We start from the raw sequence: 23,675 nt of genomic DNA, 5'->3' as shown, positions 1-23,675 counted from the left end.
GACTTTTAGGAATTTCTTCTGCTCTCGCTCTCTCTCTCGCTCTCTCTCTCTCGCTCGCTTTTTTTTTTTTTTTTTTTTTTGTCTTTTCAACTTTTCATAGAAGTTGGTTGTAACTTGTAAACATGTTTTTAAATTAAGAATTAAGATAAAGTGTAGTACCCGTTCCGTTACAAAGTGCCAAGACTTCTAATGTGGTTGGTTGCCTTTTTTTTTCCTTCCTTTCGTTTTGTAAAATCTTTTTTTTTTTTTTTTTTCTAGTTTGTTTTATTGCTTTTGTGACATTGGAATTTGTGGATTTTCTCTCTCTCCCCCTGTCCCTGCCATCACCAGACCCTGGGGTTCCTCTGATCATAACTCTGTTTATCCCACACTGTTGCCTGCTCCTCTGAGGAAAAGTATATTATTTATATATATATATATATCTCTATATATAAATTTTGTTTTTAAGGAGGAAAGAGAAAAAAAAATCAAAAAAGTGCTTTAAAAATTTGGGAGACGGGGCTCGGGGGAGAGGACGAAGACAGAAGTTTTGAATCTCCAAACGTGGGGGTCTAGGTGGACCGGGCTGGGGTGGGGGGCGCCCTGAGGGGTGGTCCCTGGGGGTCCCGCCGGTTGTAAGTGCCGTGAAGGAAGGCGGCGGGAGCCCCCCCAGGAGCCATCCTGGTGCCCCACCGGGAACCCCAGTCCGATCTCCTTTCTCCAGGCCTAGAAATAAATAGGTTTGTGTCTCAGTGGCCAGGAGATGTGGGGCGGGCAGGGGGCGGCAGGCAGGGTTGGAGGCAGGGAGGCCATTGGGGAGATGGAGAGGGAGACCCCTCCCTTAGTAAGTGCCCTGAGGAAGGAGGGTGCGGATCGGGGACGGGGGCCCATTTTAACGTCCGCTCAGAGCAGACAGAAATCATTTAAGGTCTTGTCTGAAAGACTCATAGAAACCAGCGAGGGGAGGAAATTAAAAGCCCACCCCAGTAACCCCCCCAGCCCCCCCACGTCTACCCTCACCCCAGCCCAGGGCCTCGGATCGGGCCCCAGGCCCCATGCCGGGTGCCCAGGGGGCTGTGCGGGGTCTCGGATTCCTTGTGTCCTACAAAAAACCCCAAACCAAGCCCCGAAACCCAGCGATGGGGTGGTGGGGGGGAAGGGGAGCCAGGGAGGGCCGGGGCCCCTGTGGAGGGAGAAAAACGTCAGAAAGGAGGGAAATCTGAGAAAGCGCTACCCTAGATTCTGTGACGCGTCATATATATATATCTGTATATATATATATAGATATAGATATCTGTATATAGATAGATTTTCTTTTTTTGTGTTTTTGGGGGGGTGGTAGGTGATTTTTTTTCTCTCTCTCTGTCTCTCTCTCTCTCTCTCGGGTTTCTGTTTTCTCTTTTTGGTTTTTAGGCGAGTCCGGCTGTGAAGTTACCGTCGGTGGCGGCCCCGGGGCCACCTCCGCTGTCACCTCCTCCACCGGCGCCCGCTACATTCAACCGGCCCAAGCCGTCGGGGCTGGCCACGTCCTCGTCCTCGTCCTCGTCCTTAAAGTGCTTCTCCTGGCCGTTGCGCCGGGCGTCGGGGGAGCTGGGCTGGGCGGGGGCGCCGGGGGTCGCGGTGGCCCCCGGGCTGGGGTCGGGCCCCCCGCCCCGGACGCGGGGCTTGCGGCCGCGGCGCGAGGGGACGCCGTTGCAGCCGTCTTTCTTGAGGTGTCTGTGCAGGTGGTCGGAGCGGACGAAGGTCTTGCAGCAGCTGTCGCACTGGTAGGGGCGCAGGCCCGTGTGCACGCGCATGTGGTTCTTCAGGTCGTAGTTGTGGGCAAAGGCGGCGCCGCACTGCTGGCACAGGTACGGCTTCTCGCCCGTGTGCTTCCGCATGTGCACCTTCAGCTTGTCCTGCCTGTGGACGGGGCACGGGGCGGGCACGGTCAGCGGGGCCGGGGACCCCCGATCCCCGCCCAGGGACCCACACGGACGCGCGGCAGGCCCCGGACCGCCCTGGCAGAACACGGACCGTGCACCAGAGGTTTCGGCGCCCGGATGGGGACGGTCCCTCGAAAAACGGAACGAATGGGGGCGACTTCGCATTCTGAACATCTGAAGAGGGGCTCGGACCCCGCGTGCTGTGCGGCCTTGGGAAAATGCTAAGCCTCTCTGAACCCCGTTTCCTTTCCTTTTTTAACTTTTTAAGAGACAGGGTCTAGGCCAGGCATGGTGGCTCACGCCTGTAATCCCAGCACTTTGGGAGGCTGAGGAAGACGGATCACTTGAGGCCAGGAGTTTGAGACCAGCCTGATCAACATGGTGAAACCCTGTCTCCACTAAAAAAAAAAAAAAAAAAAAAAAAAAAAAAAAAAATTAGCCGGGCATGGTGCCAGGCACCTGTAATCCCAGCTATTAGGAAGGCTGAGGCAGGAGGATCACTTGAACCTGGGAGGTGGAGGTTGCAGCAGTAAGAGCAAAACTCCGTCTCAAAAAAAAAATTTTGCCAGGCGTGGTGGTGCAGGCCTATAATCCCAGCTACTTGGGAAGTGGAGGTTGCAGTGAGCCAAGATCATGCCACTGCCTTCCAGCCTCAGTGACAGAACGAGACTGTCTCCAAAAAAAAAAAAAAAAAAAAAAAAAAAAAGAGAGACAGGGTCTGGCTTTGTCCCCCAGGCTGGAGGGCAAGTGGCGTGATCACGGTTCCCTGAAGCCTCGAACTCCTGGGCTCAAGCCAACATATATATATATATATGTAAGTTTGAGAGATGCGGGTCGAGCTATGTTGCCCAGGCTAATCTCAAACTCCTGGGCTCAAGCGATCCTCTCGCCTCGGCCTCCCAAAGCTCTGGGATTACAGGTGTGAGCCACCGTGCCCGTCCTGAACCCCCTTCCCTATGGCAGAAGGAGACAGTGGGCTTCTGCCACTCCATCCTGCCCCTACCCCTGAGGTAGGACAAGGCCAGCCAGTGCCTGGTGCCTTCATTCATGCCCCAGACCTTTGCCGAGTGCCTGCTGAGGGCCAGGCCCTGTTCCAGGTGCTGAAAATACCGCAGGGAACAAGACAGGCGATTATCCCTGCCCTCTTGAGGCTGGCAGTGGCCGAGGTGTTTGGTGACAGATAGGGTGACCAACTGTTCTGGTTTTAGCACTGAAAGTCCTGCATCCTGGGAAACCCCTCTGTCTGGGACAAAGTGGGGCAGTTGGTCACCCTAGTAACCGAGTCCCCACCCCATGGCACCCAGGACCGCCCACTCTCCCCTCACTTCAGTGTCACTCCCCTATCTGGGCTCCACCCTGACATGCAAAGCGTAAGCTACCCGGGAGCCTTTGCAGGTGCTGTTCCCACTGTCCGGGGCACTTTCTTTTATCCTCCTGGATCTTCACAGTCAAATTTGGGCTCAAATTTGGCCTCCTTCCCCAGCCCTGTCTCTATCCTCCTGCCATCATCATCTGACTCTTGTTTTTCTTTGTTGTTGTTTTGTTTTTTGAGATTGAGTCTCACTCTATCTTCCAGGCTGGAGCGCAGTGGCATGATCTCGGCTCACTGCAACCTCCATCTCTCGGGTTCAAGCAATTCTCTTGCCTAGCCGGGATTACAGGCCCCTGCCACCACACCTGGCTCATTTTTGTATTTTTAGTAGAGATGGGGTTTCACCGTGTTGGCCGGGCTGGTCTCGAACTTCTGACCTCAGGTGATCCACCTGCCTTGGCCTCCCAAAATGCTGGGATCACAGGCGTGCACCACCACACCTGGCTGATTTTTGTATTTTTAATAGAGACAGGATTTTCACCATGTTGGCTGGGTTGGTCTTGAACTCCTGACCTCAAGTGATCCGCTTGCCATGGCTTCTCAAAGTGCTGGGATTACAGGCGTGAGCCCCCACGCCTGGCTAGTCTATCTTGCTTCTATTGATTTCCTTATTTCTCCTGTCTTCCTGATTGGACCATGAGCCCTGAGATAGCAGGGGTTGGGTGTGACTCGAGGGCCCCTCCCTACCCATCTCGCCCCACGGGGGCAGTGTGGATCCAGCTCAGCCTGGCGCCTTTAGCCTACAAAGGCAGTCACCATATCAGCCCTGGGGTGCCTGTGGCCTAGGTGGCTCCTGAACCCTTGGAATGTGGCCACTCTGAACTGATGTGTGCTGGAAGTGCAAAAGGCACCCCAGCTTTTGAAGACTTGATATGCAAAAGGTGATGTAAAATTGCTCACTGAGGATCTTGCATATTGACTACACATGGAAATGCATCTACTGGGTTAGGTAAAATGTTTCAAGTCACTTTCACCAACTCCCTTTGACTTTTTTTTGAACGGGGTTGTCAGAAAATGTTAAAATATGTAGGTGGCTTGCTGGCTGGGCGTGGTGTCTCAGGCCTGTAACCCCAGCACTTTGGGAGGCTGAGGCAGGCAGATCATCTGAGGTCAGGAGTTTGAGACCAGCCTGGCCAACATGGTGAAACCCCCGTCTCTACTAAAAACACACAAAAAAATTAGCCGGGCATGGTGGTGGTGGGCGCCTGTAATCCCAGCTACTTGGGAGGATGAGGCAGGAGAATCGCTTGAACCTGGGAGGTGGAGGTTGCAGTGAGCTGAGATCGCGCCACTGCACTCCAGCCTGTGCGACAGAGCAAGACTCACCTCAAAAAAAAAAAAAAGTAGGTGTCTTGCTATTCCCATTGCATGATGCCAATCCATAATAATAAAGTGTACTCCTTCCTGGGATCCAGAGGGCAGGAGGGAGCCCTGGGTCTTAAGAGCCCTGGCTAGAATCTGACCTGTTCCTTGCTGCTGCCTATTGTGCTCCACATCTGAGCTACTTTGGATTTCTTCCTTGTCACACTCAACAGACTGAGGACTTCTTTAGTGTGGGGACTAGCAAACTCCTATTCATCCCTCAAAGCCCTACCTTGAATGCCCCTCTATCTTTCCTAATTCCCAAAGACCTGGCTCCCCTCTGGGTTCCTCCAGCCCTAAGTCCTTCCCTCTGGGACCAGCTACAGAGGTGGTGTCCCTAACTTTAACCCCTCCTTGGCTCTGTTGCCCTGAGGGTCAAGGCCTGGCCCTTTGCAACCAGATCCCTACCTTATCTCTAGCCTTGCTGCCCCACTGAAGCCAACAGCACATGGTAACTTGCTAACAGAACCCTGGCCTAACCAGGTCTGTTACCAACCTCCAGGCCTCTGGTTTACTGATCACCTTCTGCAGAGCCCACGGAGAGGTCTCCAGGCTGCCCTGCCTAGATCTGGCCCAGGGCCGGGGTCACAGAGGGGACGGCAGCCATAGGTTTTTCTAGAACTGTGCAGAGACTCCCCAGATGAGCCTGGGAGGCCCAGAGAGAGGAAGGGACTTGCCTGGGGCTGCACAGCAGGCTAGAGGGCCACACAGAGGTGGGGTGGGGGCGGAGGTATCCCTAGTTTCATCACCCCGAGCCCCAGCCTGGGTAATTATAGCCCCGGCCACCACAGGCCCCACTTACTCAACGCCCTGCTGTGACTCAGAGGGGCCTCGGGCTCCCAGGCTTTTGGAGGGTGGGGGTGCTGGTGCCCTGGGGAGGGGGGATCCGGGCACGGGGTGGGGGAAAAGAGGAAGCAGGTGGGTCTAAATTGGGGTGGAAGAGGCCTCAACAATCGTCCCTCTCTAAGCCTCAGTTTCCCTGACTGAGGGGATCAGCCCTAGGTCGGGTGGGATAGCCAGCAGTGCCCGAGTCAGAATGAAACCAGGTCTGTGGCCTGTGGCCAGGGAGGCAGGATGGGGGCCATCACCTTCGCTCAGCCCGGTCCCCTCTGCAGACCCCGGTTCTCTGCACCCCACCAAGCTGCTCTTCCTGAGCTCAGAGACGAACCCACAGTGAACCCTGCCTGGAGGAAGAGGCGCCCCCCAAGACCTCCAGTACCCCAACCTCACCAAGGAGGAGTAAGCCACCAGCTACACTGCCTGCCTCCCAAAGTGCCCTTTGCCCCCTGCCTGGCACTCCTGGGCGCCGGAGTCCAGGCCGCACCCTCCTCTCCTGGCCCGCTGGGGAGGGGGCCGGGGTGCTGGGGAGGGGTCAGTCCCAGTTCCTGTCCCTACGGGGTGCGGCTGGGAGCTGGGACAATGGCCTCTTTCTTCAGCCTCGGTGGGCGTGGCTGGGGGAACCCCAGGGCGGGCGGGGGGCAGGGGGTGGTGCTGAGTCACCCGGCCTGGCCAGGTCCCTGCCTGTCAGCCCCCTGCCCCCACCGCTACAGCCATGGGGATCTACGAGGCCTAGCCAGCCACCTCTGGACTCCTGAGACCAAATCGCAAACTGCCCTGACCTGGCCTTGAACTCCTGCTGTTTAGGGACCAAGCCCCGTGGCTCCCACAGGGGCACGGTGATCTTTCAAGCTGAGCTGGCCTCAGGGCCTCTGCACTGACTGTTCCCTCTGCCTGGAACGCCCTTTCCTACAGCTCCTTCGGGTTCCAGCAAGGCCTGTCCCCGGCGCCTAGAACAGGCCTGGCACCAGCAGATGCTTCATAAATGTTGGCTGATTGAAGCAAATTACCCAGGCTCACGGGAAACTCAGAAACCGCTCAACAGCCTGGGCTCTCCCTCCCTAAGCCTGAGGTTCTGTCACCCTCTCCCAAAGCAGAAACAGAAAAACATCCAAAAGTGCAGAAGAGAAGAATCAGCCCTCCAGGGAGGAAGAGCGACTGTACCTTCCCGAGACCTCCCGCAGCTCAACCCTGTCCGGCACGCTTTGCATATGACCTGGCTGTCATCTTATGTCTGGCCTGCGCTGTCACCCACCGGGATGTCCACACACAAGGGCAGGGCCTAGTCTAGGTTGTTCTTAACAGGCACGTGGGTTAGGGAAGCAGTGGCTTTGGGCCCAAGAGGTGGGGTGTGTCTGTGTGCATGTGTGTGCATGTATGTCTGTGGGTGCATGTTTGCAATGTCTGCACATATGTGTGTGTATGTCTGTGCATGTACATGTCTGTGTGCATGTGCCTGCGTGCATGTTTCTGTGTGCATGTCTATCCGTGTGCGTGTCTGTGTGCACGTGTGTGTGCATGTGCGTCTGTATGTGCATGTGTATGTGGTGTGCATGTGTCTGCATGTGTCTGTGTAGCATGTGTGTGCGCATGTGCATCTGTGCATGTGCACGTGTAGTGTGTGTGCGTCTGTATGCATGTGCAAGTGGCATGCATGTGTGTGCATGTGCGTGTACATGTCTGTGCATGTGCGTGTGTGCGTCTGGGTGTGTGGATGTGTACCTGGCATGCATGTGTGAGTCTGTGTGCGTGTCTGCGTGTGCACGTGTCTGTGTGTATGTGGCACGCGTGTGTGTGTACGTGTCTGTGTGCATGTGCATATATGCATCTGCACGTCTGCGTGTCTTGTGTGTGCGTCTGTGTACGTGGCACGCATGTGTGTATGTCTGTGTGCATGTGCGTGTGTCCGTGCGTCTGCGTGCAAGTGTGCGTGCGGTGCAGGGAGAGAGGCGCCGAGGGGCCTGCGAGTGGCCGATGCCGGGGCAGGGAGCAGGGCGGCGCCACCCCCGCGGCGGGCAGCTCACCTGGTGAAGCGGACCTTGCAGATGTTGCACTCGTAGGGCTTCTCGCCCGTGTGGGTGCGGATGTGCCGCGGCAGCTTGCCGGCGCCCTGGATGACCTTCTCGCAGATGGGGCACTTCTGGAAGGCCTTGGCTCGGATCTTCTTCTCCACCTTCTGCGACCAGGCCGGGTAGACGTCGCCGTCGTGGGCGCCGCTGAAGTACTTCAGGTAGTAGTCCATGACGCCCTTGTCGTCGGCCCGCGACTCGTCGTCGCTGTCCCCCGCCGCGGCCCCCGCCCGGCCCACCGAGGACATCATCTGCTGCAGCAGCGTGCTGGCCGCCAGCCCGTCCACGTCGGGCCCGTCCCCGTCCTCGCCCTCGGCCGCTCCCGACAGGAAGCCCGGAGAGTCGCCCGGCTCGGGGGCCGCCTCCGACAGCGACGCGGCCTCCTCCTCTCCGCCCCGGCCGTAGTGGCCGTTCTGCGTGGCGGCCGGCGGGGCCACCGGCGGCGGAAACAGACCCCCGGTGGGGGCGTCCTCATCCCGCTCCGGCCACAGACCCGGGTTGCTGTCGCCCTCGTCCCCGTCCCCCGTCGGGGGTCGCTCGGCCGGGGGGCCCGGCCCATAGAAGTCTAAGCCGTTGCAGTCACCCGCGGCCACGGCGGCCACGGCAGCGGCCACGGCCTCCTTGGTGGCATCCAGGTCATCATCGGACGCCCCGAAGGCGGACCACGGGAAGCTGGCAGCGGCGGCGGCGGCCGCGGGGGGCAGGCTGTTCATGGGGTTGCTCTGGAAGAACTCGAGGTACTCCTTGGCGCGGAGGAGGTTGCGCTGATCAATTTGATCTACAAGGTCCAGCTGCCCGGCGTCGGCGCCCGCGTCGGCCGCCAGGATCTGCCGGTCCAGGAGGTCGGCGCACACGTGGCTCACGGCGGGGATCTCCAGCAGGCGGGCGGCACTGAGGATGTCACCCACGTTGGCCGTGCTGACGGTGAGCGTGGCCGTGTAGGCGAAGTCCATGAGCGCGGTGAGCGCCTCGGCGCTGACGAAGTCGATCTCGTACACGTTCTGCTGGTCCACCACCGCGCCCGACGTGAACAGCTTCTTGAAGTACTGGCTGCAGGCGGCCAGCACCGAGCGGTGCGTGGGGAACTCGCGGCCCTCCACCAGGATCACCACGTCGCACAGCAGGCCCTGCGTCCGCTGCTCGTTCAGCCCACTCAGGATGTCGCTGCTGTGGTCGGGGAACGGGATCCCGATGGGGCCGTCCACGCCGCCGGCCATCTTCCGCGCCGAGACCTGCAGCAGTGGGGAGGAAGAGGGTGCTCGTGAGTCGGGGTGCGGGGGTTCCTGTGCCCACTGACGAGGGCCCCAGGCCCTTGAGAAGCAGCGTTCCACCCTGCTTCCCCAGCCTCGATTCCCACCTGCACGTGAAGGCGGTCAGATGTCACGCCTTTCCAGCCCAAGCTTCCCCAGCTGTGCACCAAAGCGATACATGTCCTGCCTCCAGCCTCTTTTCTTTTTTGGTGTCTTTAGTAGAGAAGAGCTTTCATCATGTTGGCCAGGCTGTTCTCAAAACCCTGGCCTCGGCCTGGCGCGGTGGCTCACGCCTGTAATTCCAGCACTTTGGGAGGCCGAGGCGGGCGAATCATGAGGTCAGGAGATCAAGACCATCCTGGCTAACACACTGTAACCCTGTCTCTACTAAAAAATACACAAAATTAGCCGGGTATGGTGGCGGGGGCCTGTAGTCCCAGCTACTGGGAGGATGAGGCAGGAGAATGGCATGAACCAGTGAGATCGCACCACTGCACTCCAGCCTGGGCGACAGAGTGAGACTCCCTCTCAAGAAAAACAAAACAAAACAAAAAACCCTGGCCTCAAATATCCAACCGCCCCTGCCTCCCAAGGTGCTAAGATTACAGGCATGAGTCACTGCGCCCGGCCAAGACTCAGTTTTCCATCTGTGCATGAGGATAGCCAGATGTCCTGGCTCCCCAGCCTCAGTTTACCCAGCTGTTCCCAAGGGCAGTCAAATGTCCTATTCTCTAGCCTCAGTTTCCCCAGATGTGCATGAGAATGGTCGGATATCCTGCCTCCCCCAGCCTGTCTCCCCAGCTGTGCACAAAAGCAATCAGATGTCCTGTCCCCAGCCTCAGTTTCCCCAGCTGTACAGGAAGGTGATCAGGTGTCCCACTCCCGGCCTGTTTCCCATCTGTACACGAAGGCGGCCAGATGTCCTGCCTCCAGCCTCAATTTCCCCAGCTGTGCATGAGGACAGTCAGGTGTCCTGCCCCCCACCAGCCTCAGTTTCCCCAGCTGTGCCCAAGAGCAGTCAGATGCCCTGTTCTGTCTCATCAGCGTGAGATTATGCCGGCAAAACCCACACTGGGCGCTTAAGTGTCACAGGCACACTGGCACCACCCCTCCCAGGACGACCCCCGGGAATGCGTGTTGAAAGGGGACTTTGAGGCCGGGCTCGGTGCTCACACCTGTAATTCCAGCATTTTTGGGAGGGTGAGGTGGGCAGATCACTTGAGGTCAGGAGTTCAAGACCAGCGACCAGCCTGGCCAACATGGTGAAACCCTGTCTCTAATAAAAATACAAAAATTAGGCTGGGTGCGGTGGCTCACACCTGTAATCCCAGCACTTTGGGAGGCCGATGCGGGCGGATCACCAGGTCAGGAGATCAAGACCATCCTGGCTAACACAGTGAAACCCCATCTCTACTAAAAATACAAAAATAGATGGGCATGGTGGCACACGCCTGTAATCCCAGCTACTCAGGAGGCTGAGGCGGGAGAATCGCTTGAACCCGGGAGATGGAGGTTGCAGTAAGCCGAGACTGCACCACTGCACTCCTGCCTGGGCCACAGAGTGAGACTCCATCTTAAAAAAAAAAAAAATCAGCTAGGCATGGTGGCGCGTGCCTGTAATGCCAGCTACTCGAGTAGGAGGCTGAGGCAGAAGAATCACTTGAACCCGGGAGGCGGAGGTTGCGGTGAGCCTGGATGGAGCCACTGCACTCCAGCCTGGACAACAGAGCAAGACTCCATCTCAAAAAAATAAATAAATTAATTAAAAAAAAAAAAAAGGGCTGGGCGCTGTGGCTCACACCTGTAATCCCAGCACTTCGTGAGGCCAAGGTGGGCAGATCACGTAAGGTCGGGAGTTCAAGACCAGCCTGACCAACATGGTGAAACCTCGTCTCTACTAAAAATACAAAATTAGCCGGGCGTGGTGGCGCATGCCTGTAATTCCAGCTACTCGGGAGGCTGAGGTAGGAGAATCGCTTGAACCTGGGAGGCCGAGGTTGCGCCATTGTACTCCAGCCTGGACAACAAGAGCGAAACTCCTTCTTGGATAAATAAATAAATAAATAAGGAAAGGGCACTCCGAGGTGCTACAGGAGCACACAGTAGGTGCTCGAAAAAAGTGCCCTGATTTGAGCCATTTTCCTGTTGGTCTGAGCATGGGCTTCGGCCGATACGGAGGGGAGGCCACGCAGTGACCTTTACAAAACACCTACTTTGGCCGGGCACGGCAGTTCACGCTTGTGATCCTAGCACTTTGAGGGGCCAAGGCGGGTGGATCACAAGCTCAAGAGATGGAGACCATCCTGGGCAATATGGTGAAACCCCATCTCTAACAAAAAATTAGCAGGGCGTGGTGGCTCACGCCTATAGTCCCAACTATAGGGAGGCTGAGGCAGGAAAATCACTTGAACCCAGGAGGTGAAGGCTGCAGTGAGCCACCTAGATTGTGCCACAGCACTCCAGTCTAGTGACAGAGCAAGACTCCATCTCAAAAAAAAAAAAAAAAAACCAACAACAACAACAACACATAACACGTACTTCCCGCCGGTTCCGCCCAAACCCCACCAGCAACACCCACTCCATCATGGGCTGAGGCCACTTGCCCGAGGCCCCACCATGAGGCCACAGTTGCGTCTGAACTCAAACCGGGGGTGGACCTAAGAGCCGACCCCTTGGCCTCCCCAGCCCTGCCTCCTGCCTCCCGGTGGGGCCTGGTCCTTTTCAGGGGGCTCTGAGTCAGCAGGAAGGGGTGTGGCAGCCCAGGCACAGGGACCCAGTGCCGAAACCCAGAAGAGGTCAAGGCCATCGTGGGTGTGCCCCGTCCGGGCAGGGCCAGTGACTCTGCAGGCTAAACCCCTTCCTGCCCCTCAGATCCCCCAGCATAGGGCTCAGCCCTAGCTGTGAGTAACAGAGAGCGGGCTGTAGCCCGGGAAGAGCAGGGAGCTGGGGGAACCCCTAGCCACCTCCTGCCTGCCCACAGGCCCACCTGGCAGCTCCTCCTCAACTCTCAGCCGCCCCAGCTGAGCTGTTCAGTCCCAGGCAAGGCCTTGGCCCTCTCTGGGCCTCAGTCTCCCTATCTGTCAAATGGGCAGAGCTTTCGGGCAGTGCCGGGCCCTGGGGGGACTGTGTCTGTCCCACCCCTTTCTCCCCCTCCCTTTTTTCCGCCTTCCCCTCGGCTGTGACTCATCCACCCACTCAGAGCTTGTGCAACCCTCTGGCCCCTGTCCCCACCCCTCCGCCCTCTCCTGGGAGCCCCCGGCTGCCCCGAGTCACCCAGCACAGCTCACATTCCTCCAGGCCGGCCGGTGGCTCTCGGGCCAGAGCCTCTGGGCAAGGCCCCTGGGGAGAGGGCCTGAGCTGGGCCTTTCACAGCCTCCTCCAGGCCACCGGACCCTCCTGTCCCCCAGCCCGGCAGCCGAGGCAGGCTCTGACGCTGACGAGCTTGAGCCAGGCCCCACGAGGGAGGCACAGTGTCGGTCCAGCCGGACCCAAAGCCCGGGTCCCTCAGCGCCGGGCCTGAGCTGCCGGGCGACACAGAGGCCTTTGTGAGCTTGCTCAGTGCCACCAAGCTCCCCAGGCCCCTCCACCCGCCTTCCTTCCCTCCTTCCAGCCTCGGCCCAGGGCCCAGCTGCTCAGCACCCCCGTCCACTCCGAGGCCTGTGGTGGGGCGGTGGGCTCAGATGTGGCTGCTGGGAGCAGGGAGGGCAGGAGGGGGGCGACCCCACCCAAGGCTCGGTCCTAGGAAGCCTCTGAGGAGCCCCCTTTGGTGGTGTCCACCCCCTGCCACCATCTGCCGTCTGGCCCCGGGCCGCGGGGAGCGCGTGAGCAGATGGAGCTCCGGATCAGACGGGCCCGGGCCCTCCTGCCCACCCCTGCATGGGGCAGACCTCTGACCCAGGCCACCAACGCCCCAAGATGGCCACCCCGGGCCTGCTGGGCCGCTCTTCCCCTCAGGTGACCAAGGCCCCCGCTCTGGAGTGGCTGGGAGCTATCTTTCCTGGGTCCTGGAGGATGGGCCCAAAATAATCCAGGTGGCTGAGTCACCTCCGGGAGACCCCACCGGTGTGAAGATTCCATCTCCAGGTTGGGTCCGGGGGTCCCAGTCTCTGCCCTCTCCAGCCTGGGACCCTGTCTTGGGTCCCTTTTCCCCCCCTAAATATCACTGAGGCCCTCCCTCGAAGCAGTCAGGCCCCGGGTGATGTCAGCCAAGGAAAGCTCCCACGAGAGGACCGTGGCCACGTTTTACAGATGAGAACGCCGGGGCCCAGAGAGGCCTGCAGCCTAAGGGTGCCTGGCAGGGCTGACTCCCTGGGGCTCGGGGCCAGAAAATGATGGAGGGGCTGGCCCCCCACCCACTCAGGGCAAGGCCCTGCCCTCACCCTGGAAACTAAACTCGCTCTGAGACAACTGACCCACACCCTCACTCAAGGAACACAAGCCACCTGCTGGCCACGCCCTGCGCCACTGCCCCCACCTGGGCCTCCTGGAGGCCTCCCCTAAGGAAAAGGCCGAAGACCCTCCCTCCGAGGCGAGAAAGGGGGAGGCCGGGCCCAGGCAGGGCACCCTCGGGGGCGCTGCAAAGTCTTGGCAGTAGAAAGTCCCCAAGTGCTGAAGCCCCACTGTGCGCCCGACACACGGTACACGCCTCCGGAGGCGGTGGTTTCGTTCCCCTCCTCCGGGAAGCCCCAGCCCCACGCCAGCCAGGTTCCCACCCCTGCCGGCCAGGGTCCCCTGGGCTCGGCCCACACCCACCCGGGGCCCCATCTTTCATCACAACTCCTCCCCCGCGCTGGCCTCCGTGGGATTTCCGGGGCTGCTCGGTGCTGACTCGGCGGCCGAGGGGCAGGCCCTGGCAGGCCCCTCCTGGGCTGGAGGTGGGGCGCCCTCCTCCCGCTGGGCCACTCCCAGGGAGGGCGGCGCACAGTAGGGGCGCAGCAAACTGCTGGATAAACCAGAGACAGCCCACGCCCGGGCCCGCCCAGCTGGCTGCAGGGCCTACTCAGAACTAGGGGGCGGTGCAGCCTACCAGTCCCACCTCCCATCTAACCTAAGGGTCACTTGCTGTAGCGTCTGTCAAGAGCCACGGCACCCAGGCCGCATTTTGGCCTCCTCTGTGCTCCCAAACTAACTGGGCACCTTCCCTTCGTCTTCCCAGGTCCCTGAGAGGCTCAGAGAGGTGAGGTGGCCCAGTCGAGGTCACACAGCACCCCTCTGACCTGGGCGGCTGCCACTCCCAGCTCTGCTGGGGATGTGCCGTGAGCTCGGAAGCTCCCTGACATGGATCAGGCAGTAGCAGGTGTCGCCCAGGAAGGACACCGGCATCCCGAGAAGGGCGCCCCAGCACAGGGAGCATCAGGAACGGAGGCCTGGAGGTGGGCGACCGGGGAAGGGGGACCGGCTGAGACGAGGCTGCATCGCTAGTGCAGGGTGTGGGAGCCAGGGGCCTCCCCAAGGTCACATGACAAGGTGAGGGCTGGGCAGGTAACTGCCACCCGCCACCTTCCCCAAGGCCACTTCCTGGAGCAGGGGGCCGTCTAATGAGGGGCTCAGGGCCCCCACCCAACCCCCTGCCCAGGGAGAGCAGAGAACGAGGCCAAAGGGACCTCTCACCCCTCCTACGTGCTGCACAGAGCAGCTCGGGTTCAAGCCTCAGCTCCCCCACCTCCACGCTGTGTGACCTTGGGCAAGATGCGAGACCTCTCTGAGCCTCCGTCTCCTGGGGGACGTGAGAGTGGAAAGGGGCCCCCCACTGTGGTCAGGGTCCCCGCTCACATCCATTCAGCAAACTTAGCCCAGGGACCTACTGCGCGCCAGAGCCAGTCCCCAAAACACATCGCCAGGCCGTTCACCGCCCCTCACGGATAGGAACTTTGCTCCTGAATGCTATTCCGGGAATTCAGTCCCCTCCTCACCTACCAAGGGAGTGAGTGGTGGGGTCTGAGGAGGAAGCTGGAAGGGGAAACCAGGCCCAGAGAGGGTGGGCGGCCAGCCCAAGGTCACATTGCAAGCCTGGTGTGCAGGTGCGGCTGCCAGGCCCGCACCCGGCAGCCCCCGCCCCCTCCCCGCCCAGAGGCCTGTGTTGCAAGGTTAGTCCCGACGGGTAACCCCGCCCTGACCTGGTGCCAAGCCCCGCCTGGCCCAGTCCTCGGCCTGGGTTTAATGGGACAGGAATGCAGTGTCCCGATCGGGGGGCACCAACGGCCTGGGGTGGCTGCCAGCTGCCAGCCCGCCCCCTGCCCGCCTGCCCTCGCCCGCAAGCCTCCCTCTGGGCCAGACATGGAGCAAACAGGCCCTCGGCCATTTTACGTGTCCATTTATTGCCCTAAATGGGGAGGGGCTTCCTGCCCGGGACTTAAAGGGCCAGAGGCAGGAAGGCGGCGGGGCCCAGTGGGAAGTGTGACGGCGGGGATGGGGGCAGCGATGAGGAGGCCAGAGGGATCCTATCTGACGCCCAACTCATGGGTGGGACTGAGGCCCACCCTGTTCCCACAATCTGAGGTGTCATGGGCCAGGAAGCCCAGACTGCAGCCTGAGCCCAGGTTCCAAGAGAAAGCTTCACAACTTGACAGTGGAGGGGCTGAGCTTCCCGTCACCGGGGGCAAGCAAGGCCAGACTCTCGGAAGCCCATCCTTGTCCACCCTGCCATCAGCCCAGGCTGCACCTGCTTAGCCGAGATGCCTGTGAGAGGCCGGGGTGACCTCTCTCTCCCTCCCCTGAGGGAGGCCTGCTTGTCACCTGGAGATACCTGCCCCACCCCCACCCTCTCCTGAGCAGGTGGAAGGCTCAGCCCGGGAGGCCAGCGGCCTGCAGAATCCGGCCGGATCCTTCTCTCAGGCATCCTGATAGGTGGGATGGGCCTTGTTTTCCAGTCAAACCAGAAAGGCGTGGGTGGCGACACTTCCACTGAGTGGCCGTCCACAGCCTGCTGGGGGGACAGATGGAGGGGCCGGTCCTTTGGCCACGCTCTTCCCGAGCGCCGGATTCTCTGAGGGGCACCTTCTGCGCTTTGGGGCTCTGGACTCGGCGCTTGGGGCCCAAGGGCCAGAGCTGCTCCTCCCAGCAGCTGGGGGAGGCTGGGCCTCAATAATCGCCCCAGAGATCCACGGTATGCGCCGGCGCCCACAGTGCTGGAAGGCAGGATCTGTGTCTGTGCCCCATTTTGCAGATGGGGAATGGGATCAGAGAGGGGGAGCAGCTTGGCGAGGGTCACACAGCAGAACTGGAATTTGAGGCTGTCCATCTGGCTCCGGCCTGCCTGACTAGTCCTCCCACAGCTCCTTCCATACCCTTTCCTGGCCCCCGGATACCAGCAGGAGATGAAATCCCCCTACCCTGGGGGCTAAGAGGAAGGACGGCTTATTCTCATACCCTCAGAGTCGCCTTGCAAGGGAGCCCGGGGCAGGGCTGGAGTCCAGCTGACATGGGCCGCACAGGGAGGGGCCTCTGCCCCTGCAGCTTTCAAGACAGCTCCCCACAGGCCTGACACAGTGCACAGCAGTCGCTCAACAAACATTCCCAAGGCCCCAGTGAGGGAACCCTCTAGGGCTGACGACCATCTCCCCACTGTCCCGATGGGAAGACTGAGGCTGGCAGAGGGGGAGTGACTGCCCGGGGTGGGCCCAAGGGCTGGGCTGGGATTGGACCATGCTCACCCCCACCCAAGCTCGTTCCTCTGGTCCTTGTTGCCCAGGGCTACTGCAGGGCGGTTTATGGGCTGGCAGGTGACAGGTGGGGGTGCAGGTGTCTCACGCAGCTCAGACCCACACCCCACACTCAGGTCTCTGGCATGCCCTGAGCTGACCTGGGAGTTTCCGCCACGGAGGAGAAAAGACAACAAGGGTGACTTTGCAGGCACCAGCTGGGGGACCCTCCTCAGTCCCATGCACACAGTACACCCCGGCTGCAGGGGTCACGGGGCTCGTCCAATGTCGCAGAGCAAGCGTGCCGGCATTCCAACCCGAGGAGCCCTCCTTGGAGCATCTGGGCTGCAGAGGGCCGGCTCTGGTGAGGTGACCTCGGTCTCCTCTGGTCGTAAAACCCAGAGCCCTGCTCGGCAGGATTGGAGAGGGGCCTCATACGCACGTGCGCCAGCAAGGGCCTGCCTGGTGAGGCAGGGAGGCGAGAGGGCTGTGGCTCGTGCTGTGTGACCTTGGGAGCCATGCTGGCCCTCTCTGAGCCTCAATGTCATCTTCGGACACAGGGTTTAATAAGCCTGTGTCGGTGACGCTCCATTTGCAGGCAGGTACCTGCAGTTGAGCCTCTACTGCCAACCTCTGGCCCTGCTCAAAGACAGGTGGGCAGGCGCCCCTCGGTGGAGCAGGCGCCCCTCAGCCACCACACGGCGGGAGGAGACTTTGGACAGGCCCCGAGCTGGAAGGATGGTGCACAGGGGGCAGCTCTGACTCCACCTGAGTGACCTTGGGCCGCTCTCTGCTTCCCCTTACACCTCAGTCTCCCCTGCCCAGCACCAGCACCTGCTCCGAGGCTTGATCTAACCTCCGGAGTTTCCAAGCTCACATGCGACCTCCCCTCCTGGCCTCAGTTTCCTCCTCCTATGGCAACGGGGATCTGCCACCAGGTGGACCCAGCTATAGGTCAGAGGGACTCAAGGAAAGAAAAGAAACAAACAAACAACAACAACAAAAAACCCAGCAGGGACTGTGATCACCCCAGGAACCTTCCCCACCAGGCCCCAGACTGGGCTCTGCCTCGGCCGGCCGGGCCTCAGTCTCCCGCACAGAGCAAAGGACTCATCCACCGCCTGCGGCCGCCCGCGGGCCTCTGCCGATGCGTGGCTGCCCGCCCGGGCCCGGGTGCTGACTGGCCGCCACGCAGCCAATCGGAACTGAATAATAAATACCCCCCGGACCGACCCACGGATTAAAATGTCAGTGTCCCGGTTGGCTCTTCTTTCCTTCCTTAGACTTCGCTTTTCCAGCGGCCGGCTCCTGCCCCCCCTTCTCCCCCAGGCTCTGTCTCCACAGCGATGGCTGGTGGTAAACAGAGGCCCCGGCCTCGCCGATAGGTGCTCTCGGGGCCCCATGGGGGGTGGCCCTCGGGGACAAACGCCCCCGGCCTGAAGCCCTCAGGCTCCCGCAGCAGCAGGGCTGGGCCTAGGCCTGGCCTGGCCTGGGCCCCTGCCCCAGCCTGGCCTCCCCGGGACCTCTCCCAGACCAGCTTGCCAATAGGAAGTGATCGGCCGGTGGTGGGGAGGCACCCCCCAGTGTGGGAGCGGCACGCTCAGGGTTACGCCCTGGTCCAGTTCTGGGGTTGGGGCGGGGGGGCTGACACGGAATCCCGACGCCCTCTCCGGAGGCAGCTGGCAGGGAGGTGGGGGGGCCCAACGAGCTCTCCACCCATGGGTGAGCCAGGTGGGTGCCGCGGGTGGCAGGGGCACCAGCACCTCTGTGACTTCCGCCGCCTGGCTAGGGGGGAGAGGAATTGCTGCCTCCCCCCGCCTCGCCGCCAACTCCTGGCTGCATTTCGCCAACATTTAGTGGGCGCCGACTGGGTGCCCGGGCCCGGGTGGACAGCACCCTCCCGCCGCGGCCCACCGTGCGCCCCCGCCAGCCAGCCCGGGCAGCGCCTCCCAGAACCCGCAGAGGCCCGGGCCCTGGGGGGGGGCACCCGATCCTGCGCTCGGCGCAGCCCCCGGCCAGGCTCCCAGGCCCAGGGGGACTGGGTCTCCCGCCCGGGAGGTAGGGAGCGGGAGGGAGGGGGCCGGATCCCACCAGCTCCCCCCTCCCCTGCCCGGGCTCAGGCTTCGCACGTGGTGGTGGCGTCAAGGGGAAGGGGGGGGTCCGGGCCAGAGGAGACGGGGTCACGCGCTTTGGGGGCGCGGACGGCGGGGACTGGGGTGCTCTCTCCGCCCCCTCCCACGGGTTGGAGCCGGACGGCCGTCCAGGCAGGGCGAGGGGCCAGGCCGGGCCCCCCACCCGGGGCTGAGTCAGGCCCGGGCGGGGGCAGGAAGCGGCCCCCTCCCCCGCCCTGGCCGCAGCGCGCGGCCCCCACCCGGCCCGCGGGCCCCCGCTGCCTCGCCCGCGCGGGGGGCTCCTACCTCCTTCCCGGGGCAGCGGCGAGGGGGCCCGGCCCCGGCGGCGGCGGTGGCGGCGGCTGCGGCTGGGCTGGCTCCCTCCGAGGGGCCGGGAGGCGGCAGTGAGCCTGGCCCCGCGCCACCCCCCGCCGCCGGCGGCCAATCCCCACCCGGGCTGGGGGGAGGGCGATGCAAATTACCCCGGATCTGGGTCCGCCCGCCCGCCTCCCCCACGCCCGGGCCCGGCCTGCGCTAGGCCGCGCATCCCCGGGCTCGCCTGCACCGCGCGGCCGCCCGGGCCGCCGCCCTCCCCGGGGAGCGCGGGGAGGGTGACCCCCCCCACGGGCGGGGGGCCGAGGGGAGGGGGGCTGGGGACGGTTACACAACCAGGCGGGGAGGGGCCCCGGGGCGGGGAGGGGGCCGGCCCGCGGGCCGCGCAGCCGGAAGCCGGGACCGCCACCGGCCCCCGGCGAGGGGAGCCCGGCTCCAGGCCCCGCCCCCGGGCCGGCTGGCCCCGCCCCAGCGCCGCGCCGCGCGATCGGCCCTCGCCCATTGGCTCTCCGGCCCGCCGCTCACCGCCCCTCCTCCGCACCGCCCCTACCCGCGGGCCGCGGCGGGCTGCCGGCGCGGGGCATCCTGGGACTTGTAGTCCAAGCCGCTTGCCACCTGCCGGCTGCAAACGGCGGGGGGACTACGACGCCCAGAGGTCCCCGCGGCCCCGCCCGCCCACCCGAACACCCCACCCCTTCCCCCTCCTTTCCAAAGCCCCCCTCCCTGTTTTTTCAGCCCCCTCCCCCCCATCCCCCATGGAGCTCAATCCTGGCCAACTCCAACGTATGCACGCAGCACCGAATAGGCCCCCGGGGGGCGAGAGCGCCCCTCGTCTTCAGCTGGAAACTTAGCAGGCGACGCGCCCCCCTATCTCCCCACGCCGGCTCCCCCCACCCTCAATGCAGCCCTGCTTCCCCTCCCCCGCTCCCCGCGCGCCTGGGAGCCCCGAAAAGCCATGCACCCGGGTTAGGGGGGGGGCTGGCGCACAAGCCCATGCACTTAGCCCCCAATCTCCCCTTCCCGGGTGGCGCCCCCTCCCCGCGCTCGGGATCCAGGGCGCCTCCAGCCTCCGGGCAGCTGCCAACCACCCCCTCCTCTGAAACTTGGGGGAACGTCCCCGGCCCCCCGGATCTCCCCTTCCCGAGGGGGCAGCGGTGGGCGCAGCGACCCCCGCTCGTCCCCGCCCTGCACTCCGTGCCGGGGGCCGCGCCGGGCGCTGACTTACCTCGCGGGGCCGGGCCGGGGCGCGCGGGGCCGGGGCCCGGAGTTGGGACTGGGCTCCCTCGGCCGCTCGCCTCCGGGGTCCGCGGCGCTTGCTCTGCCCGCGTCGCGCTGCCCTGGTCGCTCCCTCGCGCGGCGGCGGCGGCGTCACTGCCCCTACAGTAACTGTACAGTACAGCCAAAGCCCCGTATGATGCTCGCGACTCCCTTCCTGGTTTCTCCGAGGGCAAGAGGGGTCCTCCCTTGTCTTAAAGGTGCCGCAGCCGCCGGCCCCCCCACGCCCAGCCCGCCCCCCCCAGCCCGGCCTCGGAGGCCAGAACAGGCTCGGCAGGTCCCCTCTTGCCACGTCTCTGCCCTCCCGTGGGGCTTCGCCCGCTGCGCCGGGGAGACCGGGCTGTTATTAGGTTTTGTCAAGTGGGGGGGGGGTCCGGCCCGCCCCGGCGCGCCCCCCCGCCTCTGACCTCTCCGCCCCGCCGCGCGGCGCCGTGCCAGCTTGCCAGCTTATCTGGCCCCAGAGCTCCCCGGGGCGCGGGGGGAGCGGGCCCCCCGGGGTGGAGGGGGGGTGGGGGCCTCCAGATAAACAGGCCCCCAGCCTCTGCGCAGGGGCGGGGTGCGGGGGGGCGCGGGCTGTGCCCCCGACGCCCGGGGCGTGGCAGGATGGCAGCGGGGGCGGGGAGCGCGGTGCGCACAGCGAGGAGCGACGCGGGCGTGTGGGTCGCGCGCCCCGGGCTGCCGGGGGTGGGTGGGGGGCGAGGCGGTGGGCGCCCCCCCGCAGGCCAGATGCTGGGCCTCCCCGGGCCTCAGTGCGACTTGCCGCGCCGGGGACCCCGGGGGGTGGCTTTGCCAAGGACGGCTCGGGTCCGCGGGGCTCCCGGGTCCCTAAATGAAACCACCAACCTGCCCTCCCGCGATTATATAAAGGAGTCGCCTCCACCCCGCTGCGCTAGGGGCGTCAGCGGGGGAAGGGGTTGGCGAGGGGCGGGGAGGGCGGTTGTTTTCCCGGCTTCGCGAGTTCCCCCACCCGGCTGCGGGCCGCGGGGCGGGACGGGGACCGGACCCTGGACGCCTGGGCCCGCGCGGGTCGCTCCTTGGCACAAGGGGGTCTGCATGGCTCGCGAGGGGCGGAGGTGGGAAGTGGGGAGGCGTTGGCCCAGCTCTTTTTTTTTTTCTCCTGTCCGTTTCTCCCACTTCCTCCCCGGTCGTGGGAGAGGTCCGGCGGGGGACGGGGAAGGGGGAGGAGGGCACGAGTGGCGAGAACGTCCTGGCCCGGCCCGGGGAGGGCTGGCTGGTGCGACCAGGCGCCTGGGGGGCTCCGGGACTCAGTTTCCCCTTCCTCATTCCTCTGGACCGGGAGTGCTGACAGCTGCTTTAGCTGCCGTTTACTGAGCACTTATCCAGTGGGTGACCCTGTTCCGGTGCTCACTGTGCCTTCATTCTAACCTAATTCCAGGGTCATTATTATGTTTTATTATTATTTGTCATTCTTAGTACCAACACCACCTGACAGCGGGAACTACCACCGGCCTGGGTGTAGTGTACCCAGCCTGTCCTCTGACTTCAAAGCCTCTCCTGCGAGAGACACAGTTTATAGCTTCTTAGCACAATTTATTAAAAGCGCCTTTCAACACCCAACCGGGTTGAACTGGCTTTTGTAATAATCTGGCTACGAGGGGAAACCCGGGAGGGCCCCCCGGAGGGGAAGTGGACTGTCTCAGGACTCGCAGCCTGAAACCAGCCGAGTAGGTGGGAAGGGACCCAGGGAGGGGTCGCGTGGATCTAGAGCGAGGGTGTCACCCAGGGACTTTGCTCCAAGGACCCTGCCTTGGATACAAGCCCTTCTTCCTTCAACCACCAGCCATCAGCCTCGGGACCAGGAGGCCACGCTGAAGCACGAGTCTTACCAGATCCCACTGTTGTGTTTGGATTTCTGCAAATGATGCCCGGCCTTTTTTTTTTTTTTTTTTTTAAGGCAGACTTGCTCTGTTGCCCAGCCTGGAGTGCAATGGCACGATCTTGGCTCACTGCAACCTCCGCCTCCCCAGTTCAAGCAATTCCCCTGCCTCAGCCTCCTGAGTAGCTGGGATTACAGGCACCTGCCACCACGCCCAGCTAATTTTTTTTTTTTTTTTTTTGTATTTTTAGTAGAGACAGGGTTTTGCCATGTTGGCCAGCCTGGTGTCCAACTCCTGACTTCAGGCAATCCACCTGCCTTGGCCTCCCAAAGTGCTGGGATTACAGGTGTGGGCCACCGTGCCTGGCCTTTTTTTTTTTTTTTTTTTTTTTTAAATAGAGATTTGGTGGGGCTGGGGGGGGTCTTGCTATGTTTCCCAGGTCTCAAACTCCTGGGCTTCAGTGATCCTCCCACCTGAGCCTCCCACAGTGCTGAGATGACAGTCATGAACCATCGTGCCAGCGAGACGCCCAGGCTCTAAGCTCTACATGGTCTAACCTCCCCCACACCAGGAGCAGCAGGTGACTCAGTTTCCCCTCCTGTACCGCCAGCCTCAGATCCGATTCTGCAGGAAAAGGATAGAGAATGCCCTACACAGATTCTCCATGGTGAGAAGCTGACTCAGAAGGGACAGGGACTTCTCTGTAAGACAGGCATTTACCCTAATCCTCATCGCAGCCCTGAGAAAAAGCAGAGAGCACAATTTCCATCATACCGTTGATGGAATTGAGGCCCAGAGATGGACAAGGAGCAAGGATGTTAAATCCAGCATTCACGTGTCTCTGGACACTGCCGGGGGACTGAAGGGAGGTCCTTCAGTAAGTGCCAGGATGTGGCACACCCCAAACCACGCCCCCCACCCCTGTCATGAAAACAGAACGAAGGGGACCCAAAGCTTCCTCCTGACCTCTGCCCTTCACTTCCTTTTTCCTCCCCCAACCAAAAAAAAGAAAAAAAAAAAACGAGTTGATACTATTTGAAAACTTAATAAAGTATAAAAGATTGATTTGCTGTGTGATCTTGGGAAGGTTGCTTAACCTCTCTGATCCTTAGACTTCTTTGGAGAGAAGAATCAATGCAACTTCCTAGGGTTGTGACAAGGGAGAAATGAGACGGTGCATGGAACGCTGAGACAGAACAACCCCTGCACCAGGGAGGTCTTCAATACATGATAGGTGTGATTATATTATTAATGTTTGGGCCACGCCTATTATTTTTGTCTCTGTGTAGCCAGGGGTTTTCTGTTGGTTTGTTTGTGAGATGGAGTTTCACTCTCATTGCCCAGGCTGGAGTGTAATGGCACAATCTTGGCTTATCACAGCCTCTACCTCTGAGGTTCAAGCGATTTTCCTGCCTCAGCCTCCTGAGTAGCTGGGATTACAGGCTTGCGCCACTACGCCCAGCTTTTTTTTTTTTTTTTTTTTTTTTGAGACGAAATCTCTCTCTATTGCCCAGACTGGAGCGCAATGGCGCGATCTGGGCCCACTGCAACTTCCGCCTCCTGGGTTCAAGCGATTCTCCTGCCTCGGCCTCCTGAGTAGCTGGGATTACAGGCGCGCACCACCAAGCCCAGCTAAGTTTAAATTTTTAGTAGAGACAGGGTTTCACCATGTGGGCAAGGCTAG

At 61.7% G+C, this 23,675-nt stretch overlaps 3 protein-coding genes and 1 long non-coding RNA gene across 5 annotated transcripts in view; 1 reads left to right on the top strand and 3 right to left on the bottom strand.

Annotated features, from left to right (window-relative positions):
* Positions 1-18,291, bottom strand: part of LOC126942871 (uncharacterized) — a 224,222-nt gene extending 205,931 nt beyond the window's left edge. The window contains exon 1 of the long non-coding RNA XR_007721619.1: positions 18,246-18,291. This is a non-coding gene — a long non-coding RNA (uncharacterized LOC126942871). The remainder of the gene's footprint in view (positions 1-18,245) is intronic.
* Positions 1-19,624, bottom strand: part of EEF2 (eukaryotic translation elongation factor 2) — a 97,359-nt gene extending 77,735 nt beyond the window's left edge. The window contains exon 1 of the mRNA XM_050770174.1: positions 19,621-19,624. The gene's annotated coding sequence lies outside the window, so the exon portion shown is untranslated. The remainder of the gene's footprint in view (positions 1-19,620) is intronic.
* The window catches only part of FSD1 (fibronectin type III and SPRY domain containing 1), a 293,078-nt gene that overhangs the window by 9,515 nt on the left and 259,888 nt on the right, over positions 1-23,675 (top strand). The window lies entirely within an intron of this gene.
* Positions 1,303-18,945, bottom strand: ZBTB7A (zinc finger and BTB domain containing 7A). Of its 2 annotated transcripts, none has more exons than XM_050770355.1 (3): positions 18,852-18,945; positions 7,500-8,776; positions 1,303-1,881 (listed from the first exon to the last, which is right to left on the bottom strand). In XM_050770355.1, exons 2-3 carry the CDS (start codon positions 8,759-8,761, stop codon positions 1,389-1,391), a joined length of 1,755 nt encoding a protein of 584 aa, XP_050626312.1. In that variant the 5' UTR covers positions 8,762-8,776; positions 18,852-18,945; the 3' UTR covers positions 1,303-1,388. The 2 variants fall into 2 exon arrangements, with proteins under 2 accessions (XP_050626312.1, XP_050626311.1); XM_050770354.1 differs by lacking the exon at positions 18,852-18,945 and adding an exon at positions 8,902-10,544.

Source organism: Macaca thibetana, chromosome 19 (genome assembly GCF_024542745.1).
Source record: "Macaca thibetana thibetana isolate TM-01 chromosome 19, ASM2454274v1, whole genome shotgun sequence".
In the NCBI taxonomy this organism is placed as follows: domain Eukaryota; kingdom Metazoa; phylum Chordata; class Mammalia; order Primates; family Cercopithecidae; genus Macaca; species Macaca thibetana.
Note: the sequence above shows the minus strand (reverse complement) of the source record. Positions and strands in the feature narration are given on the sequence as shown.